At 34.9% G+C, this 14,644-nt stretch overlaps 3 protein-coding genes across 7 annotated transcripts in view; 1 reads left to right on the forward strand and 2 right to left on the reverse strand.

Moving 5' to 3' along the window:
• Positions 1–8,797, reverse strand: part of LOC102583329 (uncharacterized) — a 19,784-nt gene extending 10,987 nt beyond the window's left edge. The window contains exons 1-6 of one of the 5 annotated variants that reach the window (XM_015312278.1): positions 8,735–8,797; positions 7,329–7,556; positions 7,114–7,245; positions 6,936–7,016; positions 6,412–6,552; positions 5,689–5,745 (exon numbers count right to left, since the gene is read on the reverse strand). In XM_015312278.1, the coding sequence (XP_015167764.1) occupies positions 5,689–5,745; positions 6,412–6,552; positions 6,936–7,016; positions 7,114–7,245; positions 7,329–7,535 (618 nt within the window). In that variant the 5' untranslated portion in view covers positions 7,536–7,556; positions 8,735–8,797. Of the gene's footprint in view, positions 1–5,688; positions 5,746–6,411; positions 6,553–6,935; positions 7,017–7,113; positions 7,246–7,328; positions 7,720–8,734 lie in introns of those variants that run through there. The other 4 variants (XM_006355203.2, XR_001474406.1, XM_006355202.2 and 1 more) reach the window with 4 other exon arrangements.
• A 1,920-nt stretch (positions 8,798–10,717) lies between these two features.
• LOC107062069 (zinc finger BED domain-containing protein RICESLEEPER 2-like) lies at positions 10,718–13,378 on the forward strand. The gene is made up of 4 exons (XM_015312290.1): positions 10,718–10,813; positions 10,930–11,980; positions 12,075–13,028; positions 13,119–13,378. Exons 2-4 carry the CDS (start codon positions 10,930–10,932, stop codon positions 13,160–13,162), a joined length of 2,049 nt encoding a protein of 682 aa, XP_015167776.1. The 5' UTR covers positions 10,718–10,813; the 3' UTR covers positions 13,163–13,378.
• LOC107062070 (putative protein TPRXL) overlaps positions 13,321–14,644 on the reverse strand; it is a 2,632-nt gene continuing 1,308 nt past the window's right edge. The window contains exon 2 of the mRNA XM_015312291.1: positions 13,321–13,935. Within this exon, the coding sequence (XP_015167777.1) occupies positions 13,321–13,935 (615 nt within the window). The remainder of the gene's footprint in view (positions 13,936–14,644) is intronic.

Consider the following 14,644-nt stretch of genomic DNA (forward strand, 5'->3'; position numbering starts at 1 on the left):
TATGGTAGGAAAGCTCTTGGAATAATCTTTCCAACGCCGCTGAGTTTGCGCGATTCCGAGTTCGTATGAGTGAGATATGCCTATTTGAATATGGGTTGTTCAAATAAGGAAAGTCTAATCCTAATTTTAGAAGGGCATTATGGTATTTTCCTTGCCCAATTATTTTATTACATTTTTGGGTAATTAATTGGGGTCAAATCAGATTTTAGTCAGTTTAGAAAAGTTGAAGTTCACGCTAGGGCTTGGAGAAAAGAGAAAAGAGGAGAAAGGAGAAGAAAGTTCAAGATTCGTCGTCTTCGTAAGGAATCGCTTGTGGATTTCGTCAAGGGTGATCCCTACGTGTATGTGAGATCACATAGCGTTGGGTTAATTCACCCACGCGCCAAGCATGTTTAATTCAGCGTATTTTCGTCCTAAAACGATTGACAATTTGATGTTCTTGAGTTGTATTCTTTAATTAGTTTCGTTCTTGAATTTGGGATAAGATTGAGGAGTTCTTGAGACTTTAATGTTGATTATTAAAGTTGCTTTGAGTTAGATTCTTGTGTATATGTTTTGGGGTACCTGAATCTAAAGATATATTGAGAAAAGAATCGAAATTAATCGAATTAAGGTCAGAAAACGAGTTGAAAAATTCGTTAGATCGCACCTGGGGAGGGGCTGGCGCGGCGCGCCCCATCTGTGCCAGAGGGGCTGGGGCGGCGCACCAGCAGTGCACCATTTTGGAGCCCCAGTAAGTTGGGATGGCGCGGCGCACCAGGGACGCGCCCGGATAGTCGTTTTCCACCAGTTTTTCATCGTTTAGCCCGTTTAAGTCTTTCTAAAGTGTACTAACACTTCCTATTGATTCTAACTACTCTAAATGACTTCTAAACATCTAGAAATCATCCAGAAACATAAACATGAATCATAACCTTGAATCCATAAATTCAAATTCAAGGAAAGTTAAGAGCCAAGTCTAGGAAGTTCTTAGAGTCCTTTCAAGAAGTCTTTTGCAAATGCTTTTAACTTTGTTTTAAGACTTAAAGTTCAAGTTGAGTAAAGAGTAAAGAGTAAAGATTGAAGTTCATTTCTTCAAAGAATAATATGAGGACTATGTATTCCCAAAGAGTTTTAAAATGTTTTCATATTTAAGTAAGAACGGAAACTGAGATTTCCAAAGAGCCTTTGAGCTTGTTTTCAGAAAAGAGTAAACGCTTTCATATTAAACAAGAGGGGAAACTTTGATTTCCAAGATTGCCTTTGAGCTAAGTTTTTGAGCAATTATCTCAAATCACAGAAAGAAGTATGTTTTTAAACATAAGAGCTAGTATCATATTTTTGGGAGTAGTATTGAGCACCGATATGGGGCATACTTTTTAGATGATTCCTTTAGTGCTTTTTAGCATAGAGTAGTGGATTCACTTATTAGTTCAGGTTCTATACCCTCAGCAAGGTATAGGACGGCCCTGGGAGCGTGAGGCAAAATGATGTATCATCACAATAGCTTTTAAGTGATGGTTGTCGGTTAGAGAAACTCCCACAGAAGTAATTTTATTCTTATATACACAGTTTATTGTATTTTTACATACATTTCAGAGTATATGTATCTCTGCATACACACAGAGTTGACATCGTGATTTTAAACAACTTTTCTTTATATTGCACTTGTTTTAAACTGTTTTATATTGAAATCAGTTCAGTTATGTTGAGTTGAGTTGAGCGAGGTAAGTTCTTTAGTTTCCTTTCAAGCTTATGTCTTGTTTTAGAATTCCCCTCGCATACTCGTACATTCAATGTATTGATGTCATTTGGCTTGTACCTTATTATGATGCAGACACAGGTAACCAGGATCAACATCCAGCGCATCGTTGATCCAGTTGAGCACTCAGAGTCTTGTGGTGAGCCTCCTTGCTTCTGGAGGATCCCTTTTATTGCTTTCAGTTTTATTATTAGTTCATTAGGATGTCGTGGGTCTTGTCCCGACATCCATCTAAGTTGTTTTAGAGGCTTCATAGACAGTCAGATGTTAGTTCTTTAGTCTTTTCATTGTCATTATCTTATGTTGAGACTTGAGTTTGCCTTAATGGCCAATTGAATGTTCCTTCAAACATTCCAGTTTATTACATAGATTTATCCTTGTTGAGTTAAGTCTTCCGCTGAGTAAGTAAGACAGTCCAAGGGTTTGCTTGGGGCCAGCAATGGTTCTCGAGTGCCAGCCACGTCTGGGGTGTAGGCTCGGGGTGTGACAAACTTGGTATCATTCAACCATGTGGCCTTACTCTGTTGCTGAAGAAACCTCTCAGCCATATAGGAAGTGTACCTGTACTTGTCATGTTTAACCTTCTCCTCTTCCTGCAAAGACTTATTCAGAGGGTCAATATGAAGTTTATGTTGATCTTCTATCAATGCATCCCTATCTTCACTTGCTTCAGTAACTATGTTCCTGAAATATTGTGCATTCAGCTTCTTCAGACATGGTTTCAATAATTTTAATCTTTTCACTACTTTCCATATTTTGCATCCCTCCACGTGTGTGGTCCATACTGCTCGGCTTTTATCATTGAGTTGTGGATGTTGAGACCAAACATTACAATACTGGAATGCTCTCCTTGTTCTAATAGTATGATTCTTTAGATAAACCTTTGCAGGGCAGTGGTCACTTATACCTTCAGGTAGATAAGATGCTAAACATGAAGGCATAGTGTTCAACCAAATATAATTGTTGAACATCTAATCAATCTTTGAATAAATCATATTCCATGTACTTCTATCATTCCATGTTTACTTTTTCCCTTGATGGGGTAGTTCTATCAAGCCACTTACATCAATAGTCTTGAAATTCGGCAACTTCCATCCAAGAGACAGGGTTACCTCCCAGACTATCATCAGCGCGTAACACTAAATTAAAATCACCCAGTAATAACCATGACTCTCAACAAATAGAGCTTTGCATTTTTATTTCCATCCACATGCCTCTTATTTCCTCTCTGGTGTTGTATGCATACACAATTGACACCCCAAACGTTAGTTGAAGAGGAGTGTGACAGACCTTACAAGTCAGTATTTGGGCAGATCTTTCCACGAACTCCACCTTATAGTAATCTGGTCTCCAAACTGACCAAACTAGCAGAATTCTTCCATTATAGTGTGACTCTAAGTTGGTTAGGAATTGCCAACCTGCAAACATTTTCTTCACCACTTTCTCCATATTTTGGCTTTTCACCTTTGTTTCAACTAGCCCAATCAATCACACTTTTTCCTTATTGCAGAGGAGTAACACCTCCTTCTGCTTATTCAGGGAATTGAGCCCTCTCACATTCCAGCATAGCATGCTAACCATTCCCTACTGGGAACATGGTTTTGCCTCCCATTGTTTGTACAGATTTTGGAATTAGGGTATTTACCTCGATGGATTTGTTCAACATCTGGAACGAATTATTACTAGTGACTTGTATTTGATGTGGACTTTGGCTCCTTCTGGTCTTGAATGGTGTTACCCAACCCTCAGAAGATGGCCTCCCTTGTTCAACCTGTTGTTGTGTATGTTTTGTATGTTGTCCTCTAAGTTGTACAACCTGCACTTTTGTCTTCTCTCCAGTTTTTAAATCAGCTTGTTTATCCTCTTTAACTTCACTGCTTTGTCCAACTTGTGTAGGTGCCTTACCCTGCTTCTCATTTTCCTTTGTTACCCCTTCCTATTTGCAGGATTCTTCCTTCTACATTCATCAGTGGAGTACCCATATTTATCACAAAACCTGCAATGAGTTGGCTTCTAGTCATACACAACTTTTTGTTCTATCACCTTCCCTTTTACATTCTTGAAACACACTAGTTCTGGAAGATTGGCCCCAAACTCTACCTCAACTAGGATTCTAGCAAAATTAAGTCTCTGCTTCTTTTCAGTGTTCTGATCTGCCATCAATAGTTTCCCTATCTTGCTTAATCCTATTGGATTGCAATACTTGAAGTCCAAACCTGGGAGTTTTATCCAAATTGGAACATAATCCAATTCCTCCTTTGTGAATTCCATATCCATAGACTATGCTTTGACAATAAATGGCTTATTATTAAAATGGTAAACTCCCCCTCTTTCAACAGCTCCTTTTTTCCTTCAACTGAATCAAACCTTACTATTATGACTCCATTTTTCAGCATCGCCATCTTGTTCAACCCAAATTTTCTGGATGTATCCATTAATTACATTGAATGGAGGGTGTGCACCCAGAACATACACACCACCGCATTATTCCAATAGCTAATTTCAGACTCAATGTCTTCTAAATCAATACCGATAATCGACTCCTCACCATGTTTCTCCGGAACAATGTAGTCTAGCTTGACCAACATTGGATAGTTTAGAAATATCAAATGTGTCCCACGCTGTTCTGGCCTTTGTCATCTGCACCAGTTCCTCTTCTTCTTCATCAGCCCATGCTTTCATTCCACTTCCAGATGGAGACCCTTGTCTCGAAGGTTGTAGATGAGCGATTTCGGCCCAATGTTTTTGTGCTATTGCATGGTTTTCTTTCTCCGTATCATTAGCCTTCTGCGCCGCTAACTGAGCTACTTTCTCTACCTCTTTCTGCCGGTTTATTGTTGCACTAGATTCAGATCCAATTTCGATCTCTTCCTGGAGTTCAAGCTGTTGTGCCTTTTCCCCCTTTGCTGATTTCCTTTTGTTGCTGCTTCCTGAGCCATTAGAGCCTTCTGCGATGGAGCACGAGCTCTCTTCCCCATGGCCAACACACGTTAGTAACCTACGCCGAGAAAGAAGGACTCATCGAGAAAAACTCTTTCCCAAATTAATTTGATTCCTTTTATCCAGAAATATAATATGGTGATAGGCCAAGATGGTACTCAAAGATTGGCCTATTACAGTTTCCTCCCTATTATCTCATAAAATTTAAGTATTTGTTCAATATTTTCCAGTATGCTACTCTTAACCAGAAATTCAAATTTTATAGACGTTTATTTCCAAGAGATGCATAGATGGTAGTGGCGGAGCTAGGATTTCTAATGAGTGGGTCCAAAATTTGAAGAACTAAACACACGAACTAATCGAAGGGGGTTCAACATCTACTATATATACATAAAACATAGTTTTAACCATGTATAAATAGTAATATTTTCCGCCGAAGGGGGTTCGGATGAACCCCTCACAGAAGGTTGGCTCCGCCCCTAATAGAGGGATGGCTCTCCAAAACTGCTGCTATCTTTTAACTATCCTTTGGCTCTCTATTAATAGAAACTTTTTCCAGTTAATTTACCTAGAGGATGACTGTGAAAAGCTACTAAAATGGAAGAGACTCACACGGTCTAATTATGTCTACAAAATAATGATCATTTACACCAACACTGTCCCTGACATTCATTCCGCATAGGGCAAAGGGTTAAAAATGCCCATGAACTATGCAAAATGGGTACAATTTTGCCCTCCATTAATAGTTGGGATCATTACTGCCATCGACGTTTACTTTGTCTTATTTATTTTCTGATTTCTTTTTTTAATGATCCCGTTTGCTGAATTGGCAAATAAGCGCATATTTGAGCCACTTTGGTAACGGCAATGCTAGTGGTCATCTCAACTAGTAACAGAGGGTAAAGTTATACCTTTTCTTCAGGGACATTTTCAGCCCTTCACCCTTCCACAAATCTTACATGAATCCCGGTAGCTTCAAGCTAACATATTTAACAAGCCATTCTTACCTTGCTTTTTAGCTTGCCCTGGGTACACCGTTTGCTTGATATAGTATTAATATCAACCTGCACAATTTGGACCTGAAATGAATGACTATGCATTGAAATACAACTGACAATAGAAACTAACCTAATTTAAAGATCTTCCTCTCTATAGTGCAACATATGTATGGGAAGTAGTTCATCTTGAGAAGCTAACAAAGGCTAGTAAGAATTGATTTAAAAAATCGACGTGTAATACCTGTGTGCCTAGGGATGCTTAAAGTAGTAATTATTGAGGAAGAAATACCACAAGAAAAATAGCAGCAACTACAAGAGACAAATATGCAGATTAATCCCATCGCATAATTGGGAGTGTAGTCAGCAAAATTGCATGAATGCTGCTCCTTCACTCTAAGAAAAGAAAGCATATGGACATGGTAGGGAACATGCTAACTTTTTAGCTAGTAAGCACTTGTTTCAAAACCTACATTAGTTTGTTTAAGAGAGCATAGACGCCATGACATTCCAAAAGGCATTCAACTCATACATTATTTAAGAATAAGACAAGCAATTATGGAACAAGGAATTCAGATAGAACATAAATAGATGGAAGTCATGCCAAAATTTCTAAGGTACTACAGTAAACCAAAGAGATTAAAGAAAAGTGAAATAAAATAAATCCTACAGCCATATGTTGCCATGACAATGGTGTTTATACAATTATCATAGTAACTAATACAGCATTCTTACTTCTTTGAGAAATTCAAAGCCAAGAAACTGCACATTTCCCTGAGCAAATTTGTCCTGTGTTATATCTTGTAGACTAGGTACTTCATAGCTTCTTGGTAAGACCCCCACCAGGTAACCAACCAAAAAATGCCCCACCTCATGCTGCACAAAATGCACCTTTTAACCTACAGCTAGACTATATGAGCTCCATGATTTAAAATGTTCCAAACAAACAACGCGAAAATTAGTTGAATGAAGAAAGAGCAGTTCGAGAAAACTTACAACAACAGAGAGACTCGCCATGTACTTGATATTCAATAGTGTACACACATAGTAGCTACTAACAGAAGAATAAAAGCTTGTATGCAAATAGACATGCCTTAAATTTGTCAAATAGAATTCCATATAAAGCAAGTGTCACCACTTGCCTATGAATTGGATCATTTAAATATTGTTTTATGAACAATTACATGTTTGCCTGTGATAGCCATTTGTCTTTGTTCCTTTCATAAAAACAAAATCATCATACTATTAACAAGTCTTACTTGCAAACACATTTGATGATCTTCATAAGGGGAATTATTGGTTTCACTCCCCATAGCATCTTCCATTCCCGATAATAAGACCTACATGAATATAATCTAGCTAAGCCAAATATTTAAATAAAAAAAATTTATGGCATGTGGATTAACAAATAGAATTAAAAATAAGAAGCTGCCATACCTCCTCATCTGATATAGCAAACTTGATGCTATATTTGATTGAACACATAATTGTGTCAACTAAAGATTCAAAAGACGATGAATCAACCATAGATAGTTGTTGTGTATTGATTGCTGGTATTATTTTAGGCACCTCCATTACAGTGAACGAATCAGCATAACTATTACTCCAGCAAAGTGCTTGTAATGGCAAGTTTTGAAAAAAAAAAAAATTACCAATTTGGCAGAACCGAAGCCAAGTAGGGCTCGGGGCATGTGCTGTAATTGCTTCAACAGAGAGTTAGCAGCTTTGTAATTTCGGTTTGCTAACTCTTTATCAAACTTTCTGAGCACTCTACGTCGTCGCATTGCTTCTGAGTCCTTCTCACAAGCGAATGCCTGAATCACCGGAACTGAAACTTGTCTCACCCTCGTCAAATTCATGGAACGGTCTGCTTGGTTTTACTGCATATAACAGAAACTATTTCAATTTGCATTCATGAGATATGCACACAAACAGTTGCATTTTCTGTCCCTACCACGCGAGCTTGGAGGATGAGACACAACTAAATTAAAAAAAATTATAAAATCAATACACATTCTCCTTATCCTCTTAATTCATTTTTCTTCTTGTCTTGTTATACTCTTTCCTCTCTTTTCTTCTCATTTCCTACTTTAAAAAAGAAAAAACTATTATGAACCCAATTTTGTTGCTCTCTCAGCTTTATTTTACTTCATCCGTTAAAATTAAATATATTTTTACTTATTTCTTTTAATTAATTAATTTATTATTTTTACTAATAATATTCTTGTTGTTAATACATAGAGTACATGAAATCAAATTTAAATTTTTAAAACATAATTAAGAAAATTAATTTAATAAAATAAGCCTCTAATACAAACACAATTAAATTCATATATAAAAATAAATTTATAAAACAATAATGAAACACGTGTTATTAAATTGTACATTATATATTTAGGGATTTTGGATATAGAAAGCATTATTATTATTATTATTATTATTATTATTAGGCTTTCGGTCATAGAATTCAAAATTTGTGACATTGGAGTTTAAGATAGAGTTGTGTTTGATTGTATCTTTTGAACCAAATAATTAAAATAATATTTATTGTTAAATATACTTAAATACAACTTCAAAGTAAAGTGAATTGGAAAATAGATTATAAAATGTTTTCCAAATTTAAAATAAAACTTCAATTTTAAAAAATTATAAATTCAAATTTTCATAACCACACAATAATTCTCAGATAAAGTGAAATTATTACCAAAAAACCGTTCAAATGAATCCTAAAAATAGAAATTAAGTTGATACAGTTTAAAAGGTAAAAAAAAATATTAAAGTTTTATAAATGAAAAATAAGAGATATAACAGGCAATTTTTAAAATACAAGTAATCATTGAAAGAATCAACTCAAATTTATTTTTTTTATGTTCATACTGTCTAATTAGGGCTTGACACGTTTTTATTTTCATTTGTCATAGCAAAATTTTTATAAAAAGTTATCAAATTCAATACTCATGTATTGATCATAAAAAATAAATTCAAAATTCACGAAAAAAGAAAAGAGTAAAGAAATAAGATAATTGGGATAGAGAAAATGAAGGAGGAGATTATATACCAGGTGGGAATTAGATCATCACCAACAAGTGAGCATTTTTTTTTTAAAAAAATAACAATCAAGAAAATAGAAAAACAAATATTTTGGAAGAAGAGTTAAAAAGAAGAAAAATTAATGATGGTTGAGTAAAATTAATAAGGAAGAAGATAAAGAAGAGGATTAAGATGTATCTTCGCTACCTTGGCAAGTGGATCCCATATATGTCTGCTCAATTAATTAAATACTCTCTTCGTTCAATAATAATGGTGTATTATAGTAAAAATATTTTTAATAATACTTGTCTAATTTTAAAAATCAAGAGATTATTTATTTTTTGTGTCTATTTTACCCTTTCTATTAAATACTATTTATCATCTAACACACTTCTTAAAACATTTATATATCTATCTATATATAAAAGGAGAAGAAAAAACGCCACATGTCAGCGCCATAAATTTTCAAAATTTTAAATAATAAGTAATTAGACATTATGCAACTATTTAAATACACACTATTAAATAAAATAGACACATATCATCAACTCACACGAATGACAGATGTCAATATTTTTTAACAACAGATTTAATGCTAACTAAAATAAGATAAAAATAAGATTTATAATACTAACTAAATTTATTTATTTTAAATTATTTTTATAACTTATGACGAAATAATGAAAACGAATTGATTCATCATGTCATTTAGGAAAAAAATATTTCAAACAATAACAAAGAAGAAAGTGTTTTTGAATTGAGATAAAAAATACTATTCACTTGAGACTTTTTTTAAAAAAATTCTAGAACTCCCTTTCACTCAAGTTGTATCAATTTGTTGTAATATATACTTATTAATTAAAATAATCTCAATATAACATGCATTAATTAAAAATAGAAAGAAAAAAAAAACCTTTAATCCAAAAAAAAAAAGACAGTAAAAAATGGGAAGAACACACGTCCTTTGGCAAAAAGCACAAAATTAGTCATTATTAAATACCTAAATAATTAATTTAAAATTTAAATTTCAAAAAATAACTAACTTTATACTTAAAAATCATTTAAACCTTATAACCCACATCTTTAAAAAAATGTTATTTTTATCTTCATCACCCACACCTTCTTGAAACCAACTATTCAAAATACAATCCAAACATAGCAAACTAACATCACAACAAAAAAATGAATTGCACTCGCTAAGATCATAAAAAAATAATTGAAAGTTAGTATAAGAATGTATTGTATGTTTATATGCCCTATATTTTAATTGTTTTATCTGACATTGTTTTTGTATGAGTGAAGTAATCACTATCCTCTTCAATGCGACGATGAAGAAGAATAAACTGATGATAGAGAAATGAAGGTATTCTGAAATATTTTATGACAATGGATTATTTACGCTATCTTTGAATATTTTAAGTACATGAATTACTACTTTGATAATTGTTTTTTCCATCTCCTATTTTATTTTTTCATAATTTAGTCCTACTCTATTCATTTTTAAAGCAATTATTAAAATGTTTCCTTTTATGTGATTTTAGCATATATTGAACTCAATTGGTATTCAGATTTGGTTGCCGTTCCTCTGTTATGTTGATTTTGTATTAGTACTAGATAATGTTGCCCGTGCTATGCACGGGCCCAATAATATAAATGGTATATTTTGGGGCTAATAACTAGAGCTGGGCATAATTTGGTCGAAACCGAAAAAACCGACCGAACTGATTTTTTTTTAATTTCGGTTTCGGTTTTTCGGTTAAATCGGTCGGTTTCGGTTTTCAATTTTAAAATTTCGGTAATTCGGTTCGGTTTTCGGTTTTTAAGTTTTTTATTTCGGTTAACCGAAAAACCGAATTTATGTAATACATATTTACTACATATATATTTTTAAGAATTAGTTGTTAAGTGACATAACTAAAAGCCCAACCCAACTAAGCCCAATAGCCATTATATCCCTAAATTCTTATCCACCCTAAATTCCTAATTCACAATTCACATTTCAGTTTTCACACCAAACTAAGTTCTGCCTTCTGCGCGAGTGAAGAGTGAAGAATAGCCGCAAGTCCGCGACTATGCGAGGCGGCGAGCTCAGCCATCGACCTGAAGAGTAAGTTTCTTGGTCGCGATTCTCCATTATACTTTATACATATCAATTTGTTGTGATTCTCACTGATTTTCGTATGGGTTCTAAGTTCTCACATATTTTCTTCTTCTTTTTCGTAGATGACAGAAATCGGAAGTAAGATAAGTGAAAGTGGGGCTTCAAATGATACCATACATAATACTTCATCTCCGAATGAAGTTGAAGTTGACATTGAAGCTTCAAAGAAAAGAAAAGCCATGGAACCTAGGGCTGCTTGTTGGAAGCATTTTGAGAAATTCATCGATGAAGATGGAGCTACTAAAGCAAAATGTAATTATTGTGGAAAAACGTATGCTGCTGCTACAAAAGGTAATGCTACTTCCGCTATGAATAACCATATGACTAAAAAAAAGTGTCCTAACTTTCCCTCTACCGAAGATTATGGTCAGAAATTAATAAATTTTTTACCATCTTCAACGGGAGCAAAGGAAGGGGTGATTAGCACTTGGAAATTTGATCAAGCACAAAGTAGAAGAGCTTTAGCTCAAATGATAATTGTTGACGAGTTGCCATTTAGTATTGTTGAGAAGGAAGGTTTTAGGAATTTCATGAAAGTTACAGTGCCACAATTTCATATTCCTTCTCGTAGAACTTTGACAAGGGATTGTTATGAACTTTATAGTGAAGAAAAAAAACTCTTGAAGAAGTCTTTCAAAGAAGCACGTCCAAAAGTTTGTCTTACGACAGATACTTGGACGTCAATTCAAAGAATCAACTACTTGTGTCTAACAGCCCACTTTATAGATAGAAATTGGACTTTGCATAAACGAATTATAAATTTTTGTCCTATTTCCAGTCATAAAGGTGATGATATGGCAGCTTCCATTACTCATTGTTTGCTTGATTGGGGTTTGGATAATGTGTTTACCATAACAGTTGATAATGCTAGTTCCAATAGTGTTACTGTTAAAGAAATATCTAAGCAACTGACTAATTGGGGAACTAACATAATGGAGGGTCAGCATCTTCATGTGAGGTGTATGGCACATATTCTTAATCTTATTGTGCAAGATGGGTTGAAGGAAGTTGGTCAGTCAGTCAAGCGAGTGAGGCAAGCCGTGAAATACATTAGACAATCTCCTGCAAGAATTAAAAAATTTAAAGAATGTTGTGAATCTCAATTGATAACTTGTAAGAAATCATTATGTTTAGATGTTCCTACTAGGTGGAACTCTACATACTTGATGCTTGATACTGCACAACACTTTGAACTTGCATTTGAAAGATAGTTTTTATGATATTGGGTTTCTTGATTATCTCCGTACCCATGATTGTGAAGATGGAACTAAAGCAGGTGTCCTCACTAGTGTTGATTGGGAAAATGTGAGGTCAATGATTAAGTTTCTTGAAACTTTTTATACACTTACTTTGAAGGTCTCTGGTTCAAAGTATGTTACAAATAATGTGCACTTTGTGGAAATTGCTGAGCTTGATCTTATTTTGAAAGAGATGACAGAAAATGAAGATTCTAATTTGAAAAAAATGGCAGAAAGTATGAGAGACAAATTCAGAAAATATTGGGGAGAACCAGATAACATGAACAAAATGATTTTTATATCAGTTGTGTTGGATCCTCGAAACAAGCTTGATTATGTTCGTTTTGCAATTGGTGATATGTTTGGAAAAACAATTGGGGAGCCACTTGCTGATGCAGTGGATAAATACATGAAAGCTTTGTTTGATCATTATGTTAAGAAATCATCAAAAGTCTCTTTATTTTCATCATCTTCACCTACTTCATCTGGGAACTCATCGAGTATATCTAGTGTGAGCGGTGATGATAACTTTCAAAAAAGAGGATCAATGAGAACGAAGCTAGAATTTGTGAGGCATAAAGTAGTTAGTGGAAGTTCAAGTAGTAAATCAGAGTTGGGTAGATATCTTGCTGAAGATGTTGAGCCAGAGACTGATCATTTTGATATATTAAAGTGGTGGAAATTTAATGAGCCAAGATTTCCTATTCTTTCTGAGATGGCTCGTGATGTATTAGCCATTCCTATTTCAAGTGTCGCATCTGAATGCGCATTTAGCACAGGAGGTCGCATTCTTGATCCTTTTAGGAGTTCATTGACTCCTAAACTAGTGCAAGCTCTTATTTCTCTTCAAGATTGGTATAGAAGTGAACCAATTCCAATTAATGTTGAGGAAGATCTAGAATATCTTGAGCTACTTGAACTTGGTAAGAATTTAATATTTTGTGTTCATTATATCAAAAATAATTTCTTATTTATGTTGCTTATATCTAACAAGTTCTTTCATGTTTTTGTAGATATGGCTCATAGTGGAAATGAATCTAGTATTGTGGATGTGTAGTTATAACTATCAAGCAGTAAGTAAAATTTAATTTAAAATCTTTTTCTATTAGCATTCAACACTTGTTTTTCTCTTTTTTTCGTTGAGTTGAGTTTACTTTCTATCATATATCTAAAGAGTTCCATTTTCTCTCAGGCATATTTATAGTTTGTATGTTATTATGGTGAACTGATCGAGTTGGACTGCAGTGTTGTTGTTGGACTGCTGACTGCAGTGTTGTTGTTGGACTGCTGACTGCAGTGTTGTTGTTGGACTGCTGACTGCAGTGTTGTTGTTGGACTGCTGACTGCAGTGTTGTTGTTGGACTGCTGACTGCAGTGTTGTTGTTGGACTGCTGACTGCAGTGTTGTTGTTGGACTGCTGACTGCAGTGTTGTTGTTGGACTGCTGACTGCAGTGTTGTTGTTGGACTGCTGACTGCAGTGTTGTTGTTGGACTGCTGACTGCAGTGTTGTTGTTGGACTGCTGACTGCAGTGTTGTTGTTGGACTGCTGACTGCAGTGTTGTTGTTGGACTGCTGACTGCAGTGTTGTTGTTGGACTGCTGACTGCAGTGTTGTTGTTGGACTGCTGACTGCAGTGTTGTTGTTGGACTGCTGACTGCAGTGTTGTTGTTGGACTGCTGACTGCAGTGTTGTTGTTGGACTGCTGACTGCAGTGTTGTTGTTGGACTGCTGACTGCAGTGTTGTTGTTGGACTGCTGACTGCAGTGTTGTTGTTGGACTGCTGACTGCAGTGTTGTTGTTGGACTGCTGACTGCAGTGTTGTTGTTGGACTGCAATGAAATGCACACAAGGAATGCCAACTTTCTTCTGATAGAGTTGGACTGCAGTGTTGTTACTGATTCTTATTTTGTCTTGTTGGTTCTTGTTTTGACTACTAATTATTATTTTGTATTGTTGGACTGCTGGTTCTTGTTTTGTACTATTATTGATGTCTAATACTCTTGGTTTCTTAGCTTTTTGTTGCAATCTTGAACTTGAAGTGCCACTTTGTAATTTTGCTTTTGAATAGTAAATTAGTGATTAGTGTTTCATCATTCATGTATGTGTTAATGTCTTGATGATATTCAATTATATTCTTCCCAGTTCCCACAGGCAGTAAGCACTAGTGCAACGTGCACTTAGTTTTTGCAATTAGTATGTGTGCAAGATAGTCACTTATTAAGTGCACATCAATAATTGATTGATTGACCATACAAAGTGCACATAATTTGTAGGTAGCGTAGGTAGTACATAGTAGGTAGTGTACACTTACCTAGTAGGTAGGAAAAACATTATCTGCATAATAGTAATGTACACTTACTTTGATCAAGGATAGCATAGGTAGTACAGTAGTAGACACTGATATGTAGTGTGTATGTGTTAGTGTGTTACTGATCAGTGTTTCATGTATGTGTTGGTGATATTCGAACCGAAAAAATTAACCGAACTAAACCGAACCGAAATTGTAAAAACCGAACTGAACCGAATTTATTTCAGTTC

Source organism: Solanum tuberosum, unplaced genomic scaffold, assembly GCF_000226075.1.
Source record: "Solanum tuberosum cultivar DM 1-3 516 R44 unplaced genomic scaffold, SolTub_3.0 scf00188, whole genome shotgun sequence".
In the NCBI taxonomy this organism is placed as follows: domain Eukaryota; kingdom Viridiplantae; phylum Streptophyta; class Magnoliopsida; order Solanales; family Solanaceae; genus Solanum; species Solanum tuberosum.

Bases quoted from the DNA above. Each gene is read 5' to 3' on its own strand.
- LOC107062069 (XM_015312290.1), top strand. From the start codon at position 10,930: ATGACAGAAATCGGAAGTAAGATAAGTGAAAGTGGGGCTTCAAATGAT. The intron at 11,981-12,074 runs GTAAGAAATCAT...TGCATTTGAAAG, and splicing joins TGAATCTCAATTGATAACTT to ATAGTTTTTATGATATTGGG. The intron at 13,029-13,118 runs GTAAGAATTTAA...ATGTTTTTGTAG, and splicing joins TCTTGAGCTACTTGAACTTG to ATATGGCTCATAGTGGAAAT.